Source organism: Toxotes jaculatrix, chromosome 1 (genome assembly GCF_017976425.1).
Source record: "Toxotes jaculatrix isolate fToxJac2 chromosome 1, fToxJac2.pri, whole genome shotgun sequence".
Taxonomy (NCBI): Eukaryota; Metazoa; Chordata; class Actinopteri; family Toxotidae; genus Toxotes; species Toxotes jaculatrix.
Window position 1 is genome coordinate 32527372 of NC_054394.1, and position 22381 is coordinate 32549752.

General features: G+C 49.0%; 1 protein-coding gene across 4 annotated transcripts in view; it reads left to right on the forward strand.

Annotated features, from left to right (window-relative positions):
• Positions 1-8560, forward strand: part of vps13c (vacuolar protein sorting 13 homolog C) — a 52715-nt gene extending 44155 nt beyond the window's left edge. For 3 of the 4 annotated variants that reach the window (XM_041048785.1, XM_041048526.1, XM_041048585.1), the window contains 10 exons: positions 58-171; positions 269-344; positions 874-1037; positions 1118-1163; positions 1515-1638; positions 3841-3955; positions 6874-6965; positions 7062-7185; positions 7751-7831; positions 7934-8560. In XM_041048785.1, the coding sequence (XP_040904719.1) occupies positions 58-171; positions 269-344; positions 874-1037; positions 1118-1163; positions 1515-1638; positions 3841-3955; positions 6874-6965; positions 7062-7185; positions 7751-7831; positions 7934-8035 (1038 nt within the window). In that variant the 3' untranslated portion in view covers positions 8036-8560. Of the gene's footprint in view, positions 1-57; positions 172-268; positions 345-873; positions 1038-1117; positions 1164-1514; positions 1639-3840; positions 3956-5548; positions 6835-6873; positions 6966-7061; positions 7186-7750; positions 7832-7933 lie in introns of those variants that run through there. The other variant, XM_041048664.1, reaches the window with a different exon arrangement.
• The last annotated feature ends 13821 nt before the right edge of the window (positions 8561-22381 follow it).

A 22381-nucleotide genomic window follows, 5' to 3' on the forward strand; every position in this document is an offset into this window, starting at 1 on the left:
CTGCGTGGTCAGGTGACCGGCGTGGTCTCAGACACTGTTGGTGTTTTTTCTCTGCAGTTCCTGAGGCAGATGTATGTTCTGGTTCTGGGTCTGGACGTCCTGGGAAACCCGTTTGGACTGATCCGAGGTCTGTCTGAGGGAGTGGAGGCCTTCTTCTACGAACCTTTCCAGGTAACGCACCTCTGGGGTGGAGCCCGGTTAGAAATTCACTTTCAGAAACAAATGAGTCCTTTTCTTAGAGTCATGATGAGACATGTTGGTTTGCCAGGGAGCCGTACAGGGGCCCGAGGAGTTCGCTGAAGGTTTTGCGATCGGAGTCCGCAGCCTGCTGGGTCACACTGTCGGTGAGAAACTACAAAACTAACTCAAACACAGACACACGAAAAACAAAACATCAAACTGAACGTAAAGAAGAAGAAGAGCTGCCAGCTGCTGTTACCACCTCTGGTACACAGGCTCTACATGGGCGGTTTACCCAGGTAGATGAACACCTGCTCAGGTAGAGAGAACCATCAACGTGTTTCACTCTTTTCAAACTGACTGGTTTTTGGACACGCCGACAGCCTGCGTGTGAGGCGTTTAGGGGACACCTGTAAATTCTTCTCTCCCCCTCTGAGCTGCCTGAGTCTCTGCAGGTGCATCGATCCCACTCCGCCCACTGCTTCACTGTTAATAGTTATTAGACAGATGAGACAACAGGACTTTTACATCACCTCTTTGAGTTGTTGGACCTTTCACTTGACTTGTCCACCTCAGTGTGTGTCCAGTCTGACTGTCAGGACTCAGGTGATAATACCTGATCAGGTGACAGTGACAGACTGAGGAGGTGAAGCTCAGCGGTGGGTGTTATCAGCTGACTGTTTCCTCCTCCAGGTGGAGCTGCAGGTATGGTGTCCAGGATCACAGGTTCAGTGGGTAAAGGTCTGGCTGCCATCACCATGGACAAAGAGTACCAACAGAAACGACGGGAGGAGATGAACCGTCCCCCCAAAGACTTCGGAGAGAGTCTGGCTAAAGGAGGAAAAGGCCTGCTGAAGGTACGGAGACGTCCAACCTGGACACGGTTTGTCAGGTGATGTGACCTGATGAAGCTCAGTAACTCTTCATGTCTCTGTAGGGAGTCGTGGGTGGAGTTACAGGCATCGTCACCAAACCTGTGGAGGGTGAGTGTTTGTCTGTAGTTCGTCTGTGATGATCTGAGGGTGTGGACGGAGGAGAAGGTCTGAGGATCTGACTTATGTCAACCTGCTCTCACTTTTTACAGCTCAGGTTGATTCTCTGCTCTGCATGTTCAACTGTGGTCTCTCTACATCCCTCTCTCTCTCCCTCTCTCTCTCCCCCGTCTCTCCGCCATCTCTCCCTCTCTCCCCCTCTCCCCCTCTCTCTCTCTCTCTCTCTCTCTCTCTCTCTCTCCCCCCTCTCTCTCTCTCTCCCTCTCTCTCTCTCTCTCTCTCTCTCTCTCTCTCCCCCCCCTCTCTCTCTCTCTCCCTGTCTCTCTCTCTCTCTCTCTGTAGGGGCTAAGAAGGAGGGGGCGGCCGGTTTCTTTAAAGGCATCGGTAAAGGTCTGGTGGGCGTGGTTGCCCGGCCGACAGGCGGCATCGTGGACATGGCGAGCAGCACCTTCCAGGGCATCCAGAGGTACGGCGGCGGCGTTTTGTGAGCAGCTTCAGAACATGTTTTTATTTCCTGCCTCAGTTTGTGTGACTTTGTTTACCGTGGTTTGTTTGCGGTGTTTTGCGTACTGAGGAACTTCCTGTCTGTGTGCGTCACAGCGTTTGTTGTTTCCTCTGTTCTTCTTCTTCTGTCTGCTCACTAATGTTCACATGTTCTGCTTTTGTTTTCTGTCTCCTGTCTCTCGCCGGGAGTTGTGTTCTTTCTTTTCTTGTTGTTTTGTGTGTGAGTATTTTACATGAAGTGTGTTAAAGCTCAGCTCCTTCGATCGCTGCTCATCTGACGCTGTCAGTGATCAATTCAACTTTTCTTTTTCTTCTGTGGTTTGGGATCACGTTCCTCCTCAGTCTGTGGCTGAATTGCTAATTGCTAATTGAAGATGGATCTGATCGTGACTGATGGTGTGGGTGGGAGCAGTGTGGTGGAGGAGATGAGCTTTAACCGGCAGCACTCTGTGTGTTTGCATGTCGCTGCATCGTGTGAACTTCATCCATCGTGTCCTGAGCTGATTCCTGCTCGACCCCTCCCCCTTAAGCCACTCCCCCAGCTTGTTGCAGCATCATAAGTCGAGAGGCCACGCCCCTGAGGAGAGTCTTCTTCATGTGTTCACAACCGTGCGCCGAGCTCGGCCGGTTTCGGTCGACTCGTGCGACCTGAGTCTGCAACACAGGTTGTGTGTCTGTGGTCCAATGGGAGCTCAGCACAGAGTCATGTGGTGCGACGCGTCGGCTCAGATACGTTTACACTTTGGTTTAAACTTGTATTTAGTACGTTAATGTTTGTTTTTATCTCTGATTTGAAACCGCCTCCTAACACGAGCTGAGTCGACCAATCAGCTTACTTGAAGTGCAAATCGCACAGCTGTCCCACAGCTGTCCCACAGCTGTGGTTCAGCTGCTGTCCCACAGCTGTCCCACGGCTGTCCCACGGCTGTCCCACGGCTGTCCCACAGCTTCCTGAAAAATACGTTTAAACATCTGTACTTCAGTAAATCTGTCGTCACCTCGACAGCCTGCTTCTTTTCCTACATTTCCCAGCAGCCTCAGTAATCTTCATCCTCCTCCTCCTCTGTATGGAGGATCCATCTGTCATGTGACACATCAGTCAGTTCATGATAACCTGTTGAACGTTGCTGTTTCATGCTGTCACTGTAGAGGTCATGAAAGGTGAGACGTCCTCCTGACTCAGCATCGTGTGCACTGACTCTGACCCTGCTTGGTTCTTGCTGCTGAGTCGTGAACTGCTCTGATTCTTCTTCATGTTCTCAGCACGTTGACTCAGCATTAACTTTAATCACATCACATGAACTAAAGGTTGAACAGAGAAGTGTGTCTGTGTGTGTCTGTGTCTCTGTGTGTGTGTGTGTGTGTCTGTGTGTGTCTGTGTCTGTGTCTGTGTGTGTGTGTGTGTGTGTGTGTCTGTGTCTGTGTCTGTCTGTGTGTGTGTGTGTGTGTCTGTGTGTGTGTGTCTGTGTCTGTGTCTGTGTGTGTGTGTGTGTGTGTGTCTGTGTGTGTGTCTGTGTGTGTCTGTGTCTGTGTGTGTGTGTGTGTGTGTGTGTGTGTCTGTGTGTGTGTCTGTGTGTGTCTGTGTCTGTGTCTGTCTGTGTGTGTGTCTGTGTGTCTGTCTGTGTCTGTGTGTGTGTGTGTGTGTGTCTGTGTCTGTGTGTGTGTGTGTCTGTGTGTGTGTGTGTCTGTGTCTGTGTGTGTGTGTGTGTGTGTGTGTGTGTGTGTGTGTGTGTCTGTGTGTGTCTGTGTCTGTGTGTGTGTGTGTGTGTGTGTCTGTGTGTGTGTCTGTGTCTGTGTGTGTCTGTGTGTGTGTCTGTGTGTGTCTGTGTCTGTGTGTGTGTGTGTGTGTGTGTGTGTGTCTGTGTGTGTGTCTGTGTGTCTGTCTGTGTGTGTGTCTGTGTGTGTGTGTGTCTGTGTCTGTGTGTGTGTGTGTGTGTGTGTGTGTGTGTGTGTGTGTGTGTCTGTCTGTGTCTGTGTCTCTGTGTGTGTGTGTGTGTGTGTGTGTGTGTGAGCTCAGTGATTCTGTACATGATAACAAAGGTTGTGTTGGATTAGAATAATTTACTGTCAGTCAGGTGGAGGCAGGTGAGCTGGCTTCAAAACAGATAAATGAGCTGTGTGTGTGTGTGTGTGTGTGTGTGTGTGTGTGTGTGTGTCCATGCAGAGCGGCAGAGTCGACAGAGGAAGTGACCAAACTTCGTCCAGCGCGTCTGATCAGGGAGGACGGGATCATCCGACCGTACGACCTGACGGAGTCACAGGGTTTTGACCTTTTCCAGGTTTGATCACTTTGAGTCTTTTACTTCATTTTAATAATAACATGATGTCACTTCCTGACAGGAAACACGTGTGATGTCCTGTAATCAGCATCAGTCAGGAACTGTTAGAGTTTTCTGCTCTTTAAGAAAAGTTTAAGAACAGAACACTAAGAATTTTCTGTGAAACTAAGAACAGAAAGAAAATGTTTGTGTAGTTTCCTCAGACTCAGCAACTTCTTTCTGTTTCTAATCCCCTGCTTTCTTCTCCTCCTCCTCCCTCTCCTACTCCTCCTCCTCCCTCTTCTCCTCCTCCTCCTCCTCCTCCTCCCCCACCTTCTCCTCCTCCCTCTCCTTCTCCTCCTCCCTCTCCTCCTCCCCCACCTTCTCCTCCTCCTCCTCCTCCCTCTCCTCCTCCCTCCTCCCTCTTCTCCTCCTCCCCCACCTTCTCCTCCTCCCTCTCCTCCTCCTCCTCCCTCTCCTCCTCCTCCTCCCCCACCTTCTCCTCCTCCCTCTCCTCCTCCCCCACCTTCTCCTCCCTCTTCTCCTCCTCCTTCTCCTCCCTCTCCTCCTCCCTCTCCTCCTCCTCCTCCCTCTCCTACTCCTCCTCCTCCCTCTTCTCCTCCTCCTCCTCCTCCCTCTCCTCCTCCTCCCTCTCCTCCTCCCTCCTCTTCTCCTCCTCCTCCCTCCTCCCTCTTCTCCTCCTCCCTCTCCTCCTCCTCCTCCCCCACCTTCTCCTCCTCCCTCTCCTTCTCCTCCTCCTCCTCCTCCCTCTCCTCCTCCCTCTCCTCCTCCTCCTCCCCCACCTTCTCCTCCTCCCTCTCCTCCTCCTCCTCCCCCACCTTCTCCTCCTCCCTCTCCTTCTCCTCCTCCCCCACCTTCTCCTCCTCCCTCTCCTCCTCCCCCACCTTCTCCTCTCTCTCCTCCTCCTCCTTCTCCTCCTCCCTCTCCTCCTCCCCCTCCTTCTCCTCCTCCCTCTCCTCCTTCTCCTCCTCCCTCTCCTCCTCCTCCTCCCTCTCCTCCTCCCTCTCCTTCTCCTCCTCTCTCTCCTCCTCCTCCTTCTCCTCCTCCCCCTCCTTCTCCTCCTCCCTCTCCTTCTCCTCCTCTCTCTCCTCCTCCTCCTTCTCCTCCTCCCTCTCCTCCTCCCTCTCCTTCTCCTCCTCTCTCTCCTCCTCCTCCTTCTCCTCCTCCCCCACCTTCTCCTCCTTCTTCTCCTCCTTCTCCTCCTCCCTCTCCTCCTCCTCCTCCCTCTCCTTCTCCTCCTCCCTCTCCTCCCCCTCATTCTCCTCCTCCCTCTCATTCTCCTCCTCCCTCTCCTCCTTCTCCTCCTCCTCCTCCCTCTCCTCCTCCCTCTCCTTCTCCTCCTCTCTCTCCTCCTCCTCCCTCTCCTCCTCCCTCTCCTTCTCCCCCTCCTTCTCCTCCTCCCTCTCCTCCTTCTCCTCCTCCCTCTCCTCCTTCTCCTCCTCCCTCTCCTCCTCCCTCTCCTTCTCCTCCTCTCTCTCCTCCTCCTCCCCCACCTTCTCCTCCTTCTCCTCCTCCCTCTCCTCCTCCCTCTCCTTCTCCTCCTCCCTCTCCTCCTCCCTCTCCTCCTCCTCCTCCTGGTTTTTTCACATGCAGCCGGATGAGGAGTGAACAGGGTTTGAGTGGATCAGCTTTATCGTTCCAGTGCTTTTAAACTCTTTATCCATTCTTTCTCCAACAGATGAAATGTTTATGATTCATTTCTACATTCATGTGTTAGTGTCATTATAGAGACATGAATCCATGAATTTTTCTATGCATGACAAACCCAGTTTTCTCTCAGAGCTCAGACGCTTCAGCTCTAAGTTTATTACTTTTTTCTGCTTTTCATTTCTGAAATACTGAATTAGTTTTTTAAATTTCTGTTTCTAACATTTATAAATAATAGTTTGTATAATAGTTTCTGTTTATAGCTGTTTATAATTTATTCATCCAAATGAGAGGAACACACGGTGCAAATGCTTTTGCTATAACTCTGTAATAAACACATCTCCTGTAGATCGTAGCAGTATTTTTGTAAACGTCGTTGTGATGATGTTCTGTGTGTGCTTCAGTCTGATGATGTGCATCACTGTCAGCATGACCTCTGACCTCTAACTCTGTGCTGTTTATGTTGACCTTTAACCCCGTGTGAGTGTTTGCTTTCTGTCACTGCTGCTGAGTGAAGCTCAGAACTAATAAACAGCTGGAGATGAAAGAATACTTGAACTCAGTTCAGTGTGAATGTTCAGCAGCTGAACTCATTCACCTGTCACCCCGCCCCCCGCTCACCCCCCCACTCACCCCCCCCCCCCCCCCCGCTCACCTCAGAGCGGCTCCACAGAGCTCAGGTTTGCACGCTGTGCTTCATCATCTTCATCACGTCAAGCCGACAGCCTTTTTCTTATAAAGATGACAGAATTTAATAATAACTAAAATAATTAGCTTTAATGTTACTGTACTGTTACTTCCTGCAGTTTGTTCTACTGAAGCATCGGAGATTGTTTGCATCATCACTGCTTCATTTACCTTAACTTACCTGTACGTTCACTCAGGTCCTGAAAAATCTTTTATATAATTATCATCAAACCACTGAAGGATTTTCACTGGTAGTTGAGCTGTTTAACTTGATGAACTCCTGATGTGGAGTGTGACAGGTTTCGTCCAGACTGATGATCTCAGTTCCACTCACTGTCTCCACCACGTGATCCTGATCCATAAAAGCCAGACTGACTGCAGTGGCTCAGAGCTGCTGAGAGGTGGAGGTGTTTTCAGCTTAGTAGCAAAAACAGATGAGTGAGGAGGAAGAGGTGGAGAGGAGAAAAGAAGGAGGACCAAAGGAGACAAACTGAGATCAGAAGAAGAGAGAGAAGACGTGAATGTGATGGACAGAGACAGATTAAACCCTCTGTCTCTTTTCAACTGTGTGTTTCGTTTCCCAGCGTTCAGGGATCAAACAGCTGGACAGGGAAGCGTTCAGAGACCACTGTCAGTATCCTGGACATAGAAAGACAACCATCATCATCACCAACAGGTTCAGACCCTCACACACCTCCAGGCTGAATCACTCAGTAACTATGTTGTTGTATTTGTTATTGTTGTCTCATCATTTATTGTCTTTGTTACATAGGAGGGTCATGTGTGTGAAAGAGATCGACTTCGTAGGTCATTTTAACAAAGAGTGGGAGTGTTTGTTTGAAAACTTCTATCGTCCTCCGGCCGTGACTGGATCTGAGCTGAAGATCTACTGCAAGGTACCTGAAACTAACCGGAAACTAACCCGGAAACTAACCTGAAACTAACCGGAAACTAACCCGGAAACTAACCGGAAACTAACCCGGAAACTAACCTGAAACTAACCGGAAACTAACCCGGAAACTAACCTGAAACTAACCGGAAACTAACCCGGAAACTAACCTGTAACTGACCTGTAACTAACCAGAAACTGACCGGAAGCTAACCGGAAACTAACCCGGAAACTAACCCGAAAACTAACCGGAAACTAACCCGGAAACTAACCTGTAACTAACCAGAAACTGACCGGAAGCTAACCGGAAGCTACCTGGAAACTAACCAGAAACTAACCAGAAGCTAACCTGAAGCTAACTTGAAACTAACCGGAAGCTAACCCGAAATGAACCTGAAACAGACTGAGACAGAAATGAAGCTGAGACTTGTGTGTCAGTTGTGAACAGGTTTGGGTTTCTTGCTCACACTGACAGGACATGATCATTCTTCTGTTTGTGTATTTGTCTCTTTGTGTGCGTGTGTGTGTGTGTGTGTGCGCGCGTGCATGTGCGTCTGATGTGTGTGTATCAGGGGCAGCAGAAGTTGAAGCTGGCAAAGAGAGACGAGGACTCAGTGAGGACAGTTAAGCTCGGAGACGCAAACACGGCTCAGGTACTGTGTGTCACTGTGTGTGTGTGTGTCAGTGTGTCAGTCACTGTGTGTGTGTTTCTTTGCGTGGCCCCTCCCTCACCAGGTTGCCATGGTTATCCACAGGTATTGCAGGCGGCCATTTCAGACGCTCAGGCGGCGCAGCAGCAGCACCGCATGGCGAGACAGAAGTCACAGCGCTTCTTGAAACTGGACAACAAACAGTGATGTCATTTCCTGTCAGCCGGTGTGGTGACAGGAAACTGACCCTCCTCTGACACACCTGCTCAGGTGGAACCGTCCAATCAGAGCTCTCTCATCAGATGCTCTGTCAATCAGTAAAGTTTTACTGAACCTCTTCAATAAAACTTTATTGTCCATGTGTAGTCAGACATTAGGCTGGTTGTGGACAGGACAGGAAGTTGTGATGAAGGAATCATGGGATTGTAGTTTTTATTTTCATCACTTTTAAAGACGCTGCAGGTGAAATGTGATGCAGATCATTTATATCAGAACATTTTTATTTCAGTAATCACAGTTAAGTCATGTGATCGTCACATGTTGAGTTTTTTTTTATTTTTTTTTTATTTTAATTAGATTTTTTTGACAGTTGGGGGGTGGTGGGTATTTTGGCCCCTGCTGTTTGTCTGCAGGCTGCAGTCACATGTTTAAGATGAAGCTATGAAAATGACACGTTGCACCAAAAGATTTACAGAAATATTATATAATTATAATAATTCTAAAAATAAATAATAACACAAACTGCGTGAAGTAAAGTGTGTTTGATCTGTAACCTGACACATCACCCGCCGTCTCCACAAAACACAGGACACACACGGTGATTGATTATCAGTCACTGGACTCAATCAGCTGATCAATCTGAACAAATGTTGCTCAGTTTCTCCACGACCTTTAAATTCAGCTCGTCCGCTGACACACTCTGAGCTGAGTCAGGAAATGTTCGTCCCCACCCGATCCACCAGGTCCGCCCCCACCAGACCTGTCTCCATCAGATCTGTCCCCATCAGATCCGTCCCCACAGATCCGTCCCCACAGATCTGTCCCCACAGATCCGTCCCCACAGATCTGTCCCCACAGATCCGTCCCCACAGATCTGTCTCCACAGATCTGCGAACATAATGAAATTTTGCAGAGACTCCCGGCTTTAAGGCACACATATAAATAGAAATGTGTTTTGGGCATAAAAGTTTAAATGTGACTTTGTTCATGCCCCTACCCCACCCTAACTGCTCTGACCCCCACCCCAGCCAAAGCCTAACAAACAGTTGGTCTTCTCAGGACCACAGTCTGATCTGCTTCCTCTGTTGTGGCCCCGGAGCTGAGTCCTGGTTATTCCAGTTTATGATCCAAAGTCCAGAACCTGTACCAAGACCCAGCAGGATCTGTGAACTGGTTCAGTCTGCCCTGAGGTTTCTGTGTCTTGCTTCAGACCAGCAGGAGGCAGCAAACTCCACGCAGACTCTGGATCAGTTTCAGAGAAACACTGAAGGTTCGCTCCTGTTCAAGACCCAGTGCTGTTCTACAGGTTTTACTGGTGCCCCCCCACCATACACGCACGCACGCACACATACACACGCACACACACAGTAGAACAGTATAATAAGAAACAGCAGATAATAAGAAATAGAAGCAGGAGGTTAAAGTGTGTAACAGCTGTTTACAACACACACAAACACGCTCTGTGAGGTCGTCGCTCTGCTGGATGTTGTCATGACAACAATAAAAACAGGATGAAGGTGAAGAAGATGGTTTCCAGATGTTGGATGTTTCTGCTGACTCGTATTTTGAAAACAGGAACAGGTCGGGCCGTCCTCATTGGTCCGTTTTCAGGCTGACGTGTGATCTGATTGGATGTTGTGTCTCAGAGTTACTGATCTGGAGTCCGTTCAGTCAGGTCTGACTGAGGGGGCTCCCAGTGCACCATGGGTAGTTTTACCTCAGTAATCTGACCTCAGATCTGCTGCTGTGGGCATGGAAACATCTGGAAGAGGTTCAGCAGAGAGAGAAACAGACCTGAGGTCAGCTTTGATCCACAGGACGAACTGAAGGAACGAGTGACTCTGCCTCTGGCTCTGCCTCTGGCTCTGCCTCTGGCTCTGCCTCTGGCTCTGCCTCTGGCTCTGCCTCTGCCTCTGCCTCTGCCTCTGCCTCTGGCTCTGGCTCTGGCTCTGACTCTGCCTCTGCCTCTGGCTCTGCCTCTGGCTCTGACCCTGCCTCTGCCTCTGCCTCTGCCTCTGACTCTGCCTCTGGCTCTGACTCTGCCTCTGCCTCTGGCTCTGACTCTGACTCTGCCTCTGCCTCTGCCTCTGGCTCTGCCTCTGACTCTGCCTCTGACTCTGACTCTGCCTCTGCCTCTGACCCTGCCTCTGCCTCTGGCTCTGCCTCTGGCTCTGCCTCTGCCTCTGGCTCTGGCTCTGCCTCTGCCTCTGGCTCTGACTCTGACTCTGACTCTGACTCTGCCTCTGCCTCTGGCTCTGCCTCTGACTCTGACTCTGACTCTGACCCTGCCTCTGGCTCTGACCCTGCCTCTGCCTCTGCCTCTGCCTCTGCCTCTGCCTCTGGCTCTGACTCTGCCTCTGACTCTGGCTCTGCCTCTGACTCTGGCTCTGGCTCTGACTCTGACTCTGCCTCTGGCTCTGGCTCTGCCTCTGGCTCTGACTCTGCCTCTGGCTCTGACTCTGGCTCTGGCTCTGACTCTGACTCTGCCTCTGGCTCTGACTCTGGCTCTGGCTCTGACTCTGCCTCTGACTCTGGCTCTGGCTCTGACTCTGACTCTGCCTCTGGCTCTGGCTCTGCCTCTGGCTCTGACTCTGCCTCTGGCTCTGACTCTGGCTCTGGCTCTGACTCTGACTCTGACTCTGCCTCTGCCTCTGCCTCTGGCTCTGGCTCTGCCTCTGCCTCTGGCTCTGACTCTGCCTCTGGCTCTGGCTCTGCCTCTGGCTCTGACTCTGCCTCTGGCTCTGCCTCTGCCTCTGCCTCTGCCTCTGGCTCTGCCTCTGGCTCTGGCTCTGCCTCTGACTCTGCCTCTGCCTCTGGCTCTGCCTCTGACTCTGCCTCTGCCTCTGGCTCTGCCTCTGGCTCTGGCTCTGGCTCTGGCTCTGGCTCTGGCTCTGCCTCTGGCTCTGACTCTGACTCTGCCTCTGGCTCTGACTCTGCCTCTGGCTCTGACTCTGCCTCTGCCTCTGGCTCTGGCTCTGGCTCTGACTCTGGCTCTGACTCTGCCTCTGGCTCTGCCTCTGCCTCTGGCTCTGGCTCTGCCTCTGCCTCTGGCTCTGGCTCTGGCTCTGGCTCTGCCTCTGCCTCTGACCCTGCCTCTGCCTCTGGCTCTGCCTCTGCCTCTGGCTCTGCCTCTGCCTCTGGCTCTGCCTCTGGCTCTGCCTCTGGCTCTGCCTCTGCCTCTGGCTCTGGCTCTGCCTCTGACCCTGCCTCTGCCTCTGACCCTGCCTCTGCCTCTGGCTCTGCCTCTGCCTCTGCCTCTGGCTCTGCCTCTGCCTCTGGCTCTGCCTCTGGCTCTGGCTCTGCCTCTGCCTCTGGCTCTGGCTCTGGCTCTGGCTCTGACTCTGACTCTGACTCTGCCTCTGCCTCTGGCTCTGCCTCTGCCTCTGCCTCTGGCTCTGCCTCTGCCTCTGACTCTGCCTCTGGCTCTGGCTCTGGCTCTGACTCTGCCTCTGCCTCTGCCTCTGGCTCTGACTCTGCCTCTGACTCTGCCTCTGGCTCTGACTCTGAGTGATCCAGCTGTAGCACAGTCCAGTGGATTCAGTTTGAACTGAACAAACCTGCTGACTCGTGTTTTCTGTGTTTCTCTCAGAACAGATGCTTCCTGTCTGCCTTGTTGTCGTGGCGACAGTCAGCTGGTATCTTCCTGTTGACCTTTGACCCTGACACTCTTTCTGAGTCAAGTTCAGTTTATTTCACATCAGCTGGTACTGGCTGTTTACAGTTTACTGACTGTTTACTGACAGTTTACTGACAGTTTACTGACAGTTTACTGACAGTTTACTGACTGTTTACTGACAGTTTACTGGCTGTTTACAGTTTACTGACAGTTTACTGACAGTTTACTGTTTACTGACAGTTTACTGACAGTTTACTGACAGTTTACTGACTGTTTACTGTTTACTGACAGTTTACTGACTGTCAGACTGAAACCAGCAGAAAGGGTTAAATACACGTCTCCTTTCTAATTCATAAACTTGACTTAGGAATGTCTGATAAACTGCTGCTCATCCTGTCTCCACGGAAACACCCTCTGATTTATGGTATCCGTGACAACAGACTGACGACTTCCTGTTCCTGCACAGCTGAGATACAGCTGACCCCTGACCCTAACATGTTTATATCCAACAGGTGAAAATATGAGCACATGAAGAAAGAGTTCGTTTGTTAAACCCAGACGGAAGAAGAAGGACAGAATAGAGGAGGACAGGAGAGGACACAGAGAGAGACTGGACCTGCAGACAGGTGTTAATGGGTCTGGAGGCCTGTGGAGGTGATGCAGGTGTGTCAGGTTGAGAGCAGCACACAGACTGGACAGTGTCTGAGGGTTATTCCAGGGCGTGGTCACCTGTCCTGGCAGAATGGTTCTGATGAGATTCTGGTTACAGGAGATGGACCTTGTTGACCCTGCTCGTCTGTCTCAGAGGAGACGGGCGTTCCTCCACCACATCCTCACAGTCGGAGCGACGCTGACAATGACAGTGTCGGCGCTGATGTGTTTACGACTCGACACGTTGGCTCCTCCTCTTTAACTCGGATTCCTGCTGATCCTCTCACTGTCTCGTCTCCTGCAGCGACACAGATGTTCACTGAGATACAAACCTGCTCTGCCTGCGTCCCCACTCCATCAGAGACAGTCGGCAGATTGTGTGCAGTCAGACTCTCTGTTCGTCCTTTATGCAGTAAAATAGATGAGAGTAGATACAAAGTGAGTATTTCATTCGTCTCTGTTTCCTCAGGTTTGGAGATTATATCTGTGGAAGCTTTAACTTTTCAGAGATCATCAGTTCTGGGACATTACACCTGAAACCACACCTGGATCCAGGTCCCTTAATAATTATCACCCAGTCTCTGACCTCCATTCTTTTCAAAAACTCTTACAAAGAGTTGAGTCTCAGCAGCTTCCTGTTTCTAACGCGCTGGTGAGTTGTGTTGCTCTGTCAGCGGCAAATTATCCACTGTTCATTCATCTCATTCAGCACTGATGCTCAGGTTCTTACAACTCTCTGATTTTTCTTAGCAAGTTTCTCACAAAACACAACTTCACACTTTTCACTTCTGCTTGTTACTTTAGTTTATCAGCGAAATGTATTAAATCAGAAGTCAACAGAGGAGTTAGTCCTGAAAACCTGATAAAAAATGCCACTGCCAAAGTAAAGGACAGAGTTAAGTGTTAGATCTGTTGTCCAGGTCTGTTTCAGTACGTGATTTAATTTCACATTATCAGTTTGACTCATTCTGTCCTGGCTTTGTCCAGGGTTCTGTTATGATTTGGTGCTGTATATTATTATATTATATTATTATTGTTATTAATAATAATAATATTATTATTATTAATATTATTATTATTAGCACTCATGCGGTTAATGTCCAGTGTGATGCTGCTGATCCTGAGCTGGATGTGTCTGTAAAAGCTTAGGACTCTTCTCAGATCATCAGATCAGATCAGACGTGTGCTGGGCTGTGAAAAGCTGAGTGTTTGTGTCAGACGACATGTCAGACTGGATCAGTCACATGACTGATGCCCGGTCACATGCTCGTACTAAAAGTCTTCAGATGGTTCAGGAAGCAGCAGCTAGAAGTTCAACAGAATTCAGAAAATATGGCACAACACCAACGTCACCTGAAGGTTCCCTGAAGGTTCCTTGACGGTTCTGTGTTTGTTCTTGTTGTTGAGCTGAAGGAACTCACGCAGGCTGAGGATAAACCCTTTGACCTTCTCAGACTCTTTCACCTGTTTTCAGAAAACGTAGGACGACAGACAGCAAGGCGTTCACTGACCTCCTGAGCTCTGCGCGTGTTTACCTCAGCGCTGCGTTCACTGTAATCAGACGTCTGTGATGAAGAGCTTCCTGTTTACTTTAACCTGGAGCAGTTTGTCTGACTCACATTTTCCTTCAGCAGTTTGGACTCCAGGAGTTTGAAGGGACAGATTATTGTGGTGTCAGTGAAGGTAACACGGTCAGTACCTGGACAGAGATCAGTTTGTTTCTCCGGTTGTTGTTGTTGTTGTTGTCTGATTTCAGATCCAGTTTATTTGCAGACGACGTCTTCAGGACGATCCGGTTCCTGTCACACCAACCGAGCCTCTCAGCTCATTCACTCAATGACTCATACTTTATAGGTGAGTTGCTCCACCTCAGGTTCACCTCCACCTGTCACTGTTACAGTCTGACAGATTTCCTTTTTCTCAAATTAGTATTTGGGTGATGGAGTGATGGATGGAGTGATGGTTGGAGTGATGATGGAGTGATGGAGTGATGGTTGGAGTGATGGATGGAGTGATGGATGGAGTGATGGAGTGATGGATGGAGTGATGGTTGGAGTGATGGATGCAGTGATGATGGAGTGATGGAGTGATGGATGGAGTGGTGATGGAGTGATGATGGAGTGATGGAGTGATGAAGTGATGATGGAGTGATGATGGAGTGATGGAGTGATGGATGGAGTGATGATGAAGTGATGATGGAGTGATGGATGGAGTAATGATGGAGTGATGATGGAGTGATGATGGAGTGATGCAGTGATGATGGAGTGATGATGGAGTGATGGAGTGATAGAGTGCTGATGGAGTGATGAGTGATGATGGAGTGATGATGGAGTGATGATGGAGTGATGGAGTGATAGAGTGCTGATGGAGTGATGAGTGATGGAGTGATGGAGTGATTCTTTCTCTAGAGCTGTCACCCACCCATGATTCTCATGATTAAACTTATAGTTAGTCACATTTATCTCTATAGACACTGTTACAGTTAAGGATATAGCCCTTAGTAGGGCTGGCTCAGGCAACTGAATCATCCCCTAGTTATGCTGCTATAGGCCTAGGCTGCTGGGGGACATCCCATGATTTACTGCGCACTTCTTCTTCTTTCTCTTTCTCTCCTCAGACCCACTCTCAAATTTATTAGCCTTTATTACATGTCATTAACTCTGTGTCCTCTCTGTCCCGTAGTCCTGTGCTTGTTTCTCTCTGGTCTCTCTTTCTCTGTACCTTTCTGCAGGTACCTCTGGCTCCGGAGCTGCTTGTCCTATGGTCCTGGCTCCACCCACCTGCTGCTGTTTATTGTTCCGTTCTGCTACAGATAAATATTTGATTAATATTCTTTGCAAACTGTAATGTAAATAATTACCAGTCATGACAGCTTTTTGCCTCCGTGCTCTGTTTCATAATTCTAATCTGCTGAGCACACATTATCCAATAACTGTTCACTAACTGTAATGTAAATACTGACCCACATTGTCTGTATTATGCTGCATGTCTTTCTCCCCCTCTCCTCCATTCCTAGCTGTCCTATCTTCCTCCTTTTCCTCCTTTCACCCAGCCCGGCCATCGGCAGGAGGGTCCCCCATCTGAGCCAGGTTCTGCTCGAGGTTTCTTCCTGTTCAAAGGGAGTTTTTCTTGCCACTGTGGCCTTAAGTGCTTGCTCTGGGGTCAGACTCTGGGTCTCTGTAAAGCACTTTGAGACAATTTGGATTGTGGAAGGCGCTATATAAATAAAATTGAATTGAATTGAATTGAAAAATGGAGTGATGATGGAGTGATGAGTGATGGAGTGATGGAGTGCTGATGGAGTGATGAGTGATGGAGTGATGGAGTGATGGATGGAGTGATGGAGTGATGATGGAGTGATGGATGGAGTGATGGAGTGATGATGGAGTAATGATAGAGTGATGGAGTGATAATGGAGTGATGATGGAGTGATGTTAGAGTGATGGAGTGATGATGGAGTGATGGAGTGATGATGGAGTGATGATGAAGTGATGATGGATGGAGTGATGATGGAGTAATGATAGAGTGATGGAGTGATGATGGAGTGATGGATGGAGTGATGGATGGAGTGATGGATGGAGAGATGGATGAGTGATGGAGTGATGATGGAGTGATGACTGATGGAGTGATGGAGTGATGAGTGATGGAGTGCTGATGGAGTGATGGAGTGATGGTTGGAGTGATGATGGAGTGATGATGGAGTGATGGATGGAGTGATGATGGAGTCATGGCGTGATGATGGAGTGATGGCGTGATGATGGAGTGATGATGGAGAGATGGATGGAGTGATGGTTGGAGTGATGGAGTGATGATGGAGTGATGATGGAGTGATGGAGTGATGGAGTGATGAGTGGTGGTTGGAGTGATGGAGTGATGAGTGATGGAGTGATGATGGAGTGATGATGGAGTGATGATGGAGTGATGGATGGAGAGATGGATGGAGTGATGAGTGATGGATGTGATGATGGAGTGATGATGGAGTGATGGCGTGATGATGGAGTGATGATGGAGTGATGGCGTGATGATGAAGTGATGGAGTGATGGTTGGAGTGATGGAGTGATGATGGAGTGATGGAGTGATGGATGGAGTGATGGCGTGATGATGGAGTGATGGATGGAGAGATGGATGGAGTGATGAGTGATGGAGTGATGATGGAGTGATGATGGAGTGATGGAGTGATGGTTGGAGTGATGGAGTGATGAGGGATGGAGTGATGATGGAGTGATGGATGGAGAGATGGATGGAGTGATGGTTGGAGTGATGGAGTGATGATGGAGTGATGGATGGAGAGATGGATGGAGTGATGATGGAGTGATGGATGGAGAGATGGATGGAGTGATGGTTGGAGTGATGGTTGGAGTGATGGAGTGATGGATGGAGAGATGGATGGAGTGATGGTTGGAGTGATGGTTGGAGTGATGGAGTGATGAGTGATGGAGTGATGGATGGAGAGATGGATGGAGTGATGGTTGGAGTGATGGTTGGAGTGATGGAGTGATGAGTGATGGAGTGATGATGGAGTGATGGCGTGATGATGGAGTGATGATGGAGTGATGATGGAGTGATGGCGTGATGGATGGAGTGATGATGGAGTGATGATGGAGTGATGGTTGGAGTGATGGAGTGATGAGTGATGGAGTGATGATGGAGTGATGATGGAGAGATGGATGGAGTGATGGTTGGAGTGATGGAGTGATGATGGAGTGATGGAGTGATGGATGGAGTGATGGCGTGATGATGGAGTGATGGATGGAGAGATGGATGGAGTGATGGAGTGATGATGGAGTGATGGAGTGATGAGTGATGGAGTGATGATGGAGTGATGGATGGAGAGATGGATGGAGTGATGGAGTGATGATGGAGTGATGGATGGAGAGATGGATGGAGTGATGATGGAGTGATGGATGGAGAGATGGATGGAGTGATGGTTGGAGTGATGGAGTGATGATGGAGTGATGGTTGGAGTGATGGTTGGAGTGATGGAGTGATGAGTGATGGTGTGATGATGGAGTGATGATGGAGTGATGATGGAGTGATGGCGTGATGGATGGAGTGATGATGGAGTGATGATGGAGTGATGGTTGGAGTGATGGAGTGATGAGTGATGGTTGGAGTGATGGAGTGATGATGGAGAGATGGATGGCGTGATGGATGGAGTGATGATGGAGTGATGGTTGGAGTGATGGAGTGATGGTTGGAGTGATGGAGTGATGATGGAGAGATGGATGGAGTGATGATGGAGTGATGGATGGAGAGATGGATGGAGTGATGGTTGGAGTGATGGAGTGATGATGGAGTGATGGTTGGAGTGATGGTTGGAGTGATGGAGTGATGAGTGATGGCGTGATGATGGAGTGATGATGGAGTGATGATGGAGTGATGGCGTGATGGATGGAGTGATGATGGAGTGATGATGGAGTGATGGTTGGAGTGATGGAGTGATGAGTGATGGTTGGAGTGATGGAGTGATGATGGAGAGATGGATGGCGTGATGGATGGAGTGATGATGGAGTGATGATGGAGTGATGGTTGGAGTGATGGAGTGATGAGTGATGGTTGGAGTGATGGAGTGATGATGGAGAGATGGATGGAGTGATGATGGAGTGATGATGGAGTGATGGTTTGAGTGATGGAGTGATGATGGAGTGATGGAGTGATGGAGTGATGGATGGAGAGATGGATGGAGTGATGGAGTGATGAGTGATGGTTGGAGTGATGGAGTGATGAGTGATGGTTGGAGTGATGGAGTGATGATGGAGTGATGATGGAGTGATGGATGGAGTGATGGCGTGATGATGGAGTGATGGATGGAGAGATGGATGGAGTGATGGAGTGATGAGTGATGGTTGGAGTGATGAGTGATGGTTGGAGTGATGGAGTGATGAGTGATGGAGTGATGGATGGAGTACACAGCAGAGGCAGCAGCTGTTTCAGTTGTCTCCAGTTGTCTCCAGTTGTCTCCAGTCTGGCTGTGATCTCTGTTCACTGGTGGTTTAACAGGAGCCTTTGAGCAGCAGCTGTGAGTGTTTGTTCTCTGCTGGAGGTTTAAAGTCGTAAAATCAAATCCAGGTACGGATTCAGGATCAGAGACACACCTGGAAATCATTTTATATAAACACCGAAAAAAAGAAAGAAAGAAAGAAAGCTCTGAGGACGGAGGCTGTGACCTGTGATCCTTTTCTGATCCTCCATTTGTTCTTTCATCTTTCTGCCTGTAATTTTCCACGTGTGTGTGAGCTGGTAAAAATAACTAACGACTGTAACAGTGAAGCTGAGCGCTCCGACAGGAAGTCATTTCTTAGAACTGCACAGAAAAGAAGAAGCTGTTTGACTGAAGTGAGATGAAGGAAGCGTTTGAGCTGCTGCTGCTGCTCGCCCTCTGACCAGTCACTGACCAGTCACTGACCAGTGATTAATGAGCACATGTCCGTACCTGGGGCAGGTTGGCAGATGGGTGTGTTTGAGTTGTTCTGACTGCCCAGTAAACGCTGCTGGCTCAGAGTCCTGAACCGAATTATATGTGGTGAAAACACAGTCAGGCTGTGCTGGGGAAAGGGGGGGGTGGCGGGAGTGTGTGAGTGTGTGTGTGTGTGTGTGTGGGGGGGGGGGGGTTAATGACTTCCAGCTGCCTGAGGCCGAGCAGAGGAGGATGTTTGATTTCTACACAGTCAGAAACAGAAAGTGTGACCTGCTGAGTCCACGCTGGACGTTTATCTGTCGAACTCGGTTCTCTGATCAAACTGCAGCTCAGCTCCACTTTCAGTTCACAGTCTCAGGTGCTACAGCTGCGTGCCGGGACTGGACCACCTGGACCTGGATCACCTGGACCTGGATCACCAGCCCTCACATCCTCCAGCAGTCAGTGATAGTTAGCAGCAGCGAGATTAGCATGTTAGCATGTTAGCAGACAGCACTGCTCAGACAGTTTATCTGGAACATGACTCAGTGTTTATGAAGCAGTTCATGAATGAATGGTGACGTTTACACTGTGATTCAGCCCAAACTGAGGCAAACCTGAGCACCGTGATCCCACTGCTGTGACCACGTGATGACCCAGGATCACGCCGCGCTCCTGAAGTGGTTCAGTTCCATAGTCTCTCATCACCTGATTAATTAGAAACAGAAGAAAATCTCTCTCTATCGTGAAGATCAGAATCAGAAAATTTGGTTGTTTAGTTGTGTGGTTGTTTGGTTGTTTAGTTGTTTAGTTGTGTGGTTGTTTGGTTGTGTGGTTGTTTAGTTGTTTAGTTGTGTGGTTGTTTGGTTGTTTAGTTGTTCAGTTGTGTGGTTGTTTGGTTCTTTAGTTGTTTAGTTGTGTGGTTGTTTGGTTGTTTAGTTGTTTAGTTGTGTGGTTGTTTGGTTGTTTAGTTGTTCAGTTGTGTGGTTGTTTGGTTCTTTAGTTGTTTAGTTGTGTGGTTGTTTGGTTGTTTAGTTGTTCAGTTGTGTGGTTGTTTGGTTGTTTAGTTGTTCAGTTGTGTGGTTGTTTGGTTCTTTAGTTGTTTAGTTGTGTGGTTGTTTGGTTCTTTAGTTGTTCAGTTGTGTGGTTGTTTGGTTCTTTAGTTGTTTAGTTGTGTGGTTGTTTGGTTGTTTGGTTGTTTAGTTGTTTAGTTGTGTGGTTGTTTGGTTCTTTAGTTGTTTAGTTGTGTGGTTGTTTAGCTGTTGTGTGCTTCAGGTCTGATCTGGACATAACATAGAACCTGAAGCTGTTTCCTGTTTGCTGGAGCTTTTCTCTCACCCTGTGCTGCTCTGACTGATGAAGATGATGAAGCTGATGATGAAGACGGTGATGGCGACGATGCGTTTGGACTCTCTGTCTCTGGTTCGGAGACTCAGAGACTCACTTTGTCAGGACTCTGTTCCTCCTGAACCTCAGCAGCTTTTTTCTGTGGAGAGAAAAGATCCTGAAGGAAGTAAAATAAACAAAGAGGAAGAGGGTGGGGGAGGGGCGGGGCTTACACAGCTGAATGGAAAAAGCAGAGCGTGGGTTAACTGGGCCCCCAGGTATGCTCCCCACCCCCAGCAACTGCCCGGCTGAGTTTAGATTAGCCGCCCTGCAGCAGACTCAGACTAAATACGAAGCTGTTTGTGTTTAAAGATGAGCAGCTTGAACCGGATCAACGTCCCTGAAACGGCCGAGTGCAAACTCCACACACAGCTTCAGCAGCTCGGACGCAGCCCAGAGCTCCTGCCCCGCACGGCAGGGCAGATCTGTAATCACCTGTCACACTCGCTCAGGACGTTAATCCGTCCAATCACAGGACAATCAGGAGGAGGAAGGAGAGCAGTGCGAGCCAATCAGATCAGTGCAAACTACAGAAGCATGAAGTAAAAACACACAAAAGAATTTTATTTTCATTTCTTTACAACAAGGAACAGAACCTCTCTGCTTCCTCTGTCCTGATTCACCTGTACAAGACAGGAAGTGTGTGAGTCTGCCTGCACACACCTGTGAAGAAGAAAGTCGGATTAGTCAAACACCTGGACAAAATAAAGTTTTATTTTTTTATTAGACATTTATTTCCAAACTCAAACAGGACAAACACAATTAAAGCTTCAGACATAAGCTTTGCTCTGTGACCTTTGACCCCAAACAGTCTTCTTCTATGGTTTTACAACTGCACTTAAAACAGATTAGAGGAAACTTTATTGATCCCTTCAGGGGAAGGAATCAACCTTTCATTGCAACATTTGCTGCCAACGTTTCCTGTTTAAATAAAGGTTAAATACAAAGAAATGAAACGATTCTGGATGTAAACTGTAAGAAAACTTTGCTCACAGTGTCTCCAGGCGTCGTCCTCATCCTGTCCTTGTTGCGGGGGAAGTAAAGTGGATGATGGACCAATAATGAGCTGTTTTCACCTGAGTGCTGACTGCCAGGTGATCACCTGCAGGCCAGACAGGTGATGAGGGCAGGACTTCAGGCTGAAGGAACTTCCTGCTCACATAAGATCAGGTTGTTGATTTTTTGTTGTTGTTGTTGTTTTATTTTGTCACTGGTCCATATTGAATATGGACTGTCAGGTCCATATTCACATGAGAGCAGGAAGGTCACTGAGTGGTCCATGGTGAGTCCACCTGAACACCTGAGGGAGCGACGTGTCAGACAGCTCCCTCCAAAAAGTATTTCTGAGGAGAAGCAGCAGACAGATGCTCGTCCTGTAACAGACGGAGCGGGTGGACGAACCTTCAGAGCGCGCTGCATCATTCAGACGTGTGAAGTGAGTCTCACCTGAGGCTCTGACTCTGGAATGTGTCTTTAATACAAAAGCTCCATTTAAAAACAGCCCCATAAAACTGAAAACAGTGGTTAGAGTGAGTGATGGAGTCTGGGTGGTCTGCCTCTCCACCCGGGGAGGGTGGGCCTGGTGGGGGGTGGGGTGGGGCCTCTCCATGATTTATGAGATCTGATAAAAAGTGTTTCCACGGCAGCGTCCTGTTTTTCTGCCTCTGAAACATCAGCGTTTGTTCAGGCGTGGCCTCGTGCTGTTCACACTCTTTGTTCTTTACCTGCAGAGTGAACGTCGGTCGCCTCCGTCATCTCCGGCACGTTCCTTCCAGCATAACACTCTTCAATCTACGGCCAAATGGTCACAGGTCCAGGTGCATTGTGGGTAAAGTAGGCTCCACAGCATGCTCAGTGACACCAGTCAAACACACGCACACAACAAAAGCTTCACAGAGACTGTGGTGTTATCATCACAGTGACTGCACCTACTACAGTTATCTACTGTGTGTGTGTCTGTGTGTGTCTCTGTGTGAGTGTGTTATTTTGGGAGCAGCAGATATGAAACATCCTTCCGTCAGCAGGATGTTTCCTCCTCTGTTGGATTCGTCCGACGCTGAAGGTTTAAAACTTCATCCAGTATTTTAAAGTTTAAACTCGTGTGTTTATATGAAAGAAGCTTTAACTTCAGTCGCTCACACACTGTGTGCGTGTGTGTGTGTCTGTGTGTGTGTGCGTGTGTGTGCGTGTGTGTGCGTGTGTGTGTGTCTGTGTGTCTCTGTGTGTGTGTGCGTGTGTGTGTGTCTGTGTGTCTGTGTGTGTGTGTGTCTGTGTGTGTCTGTG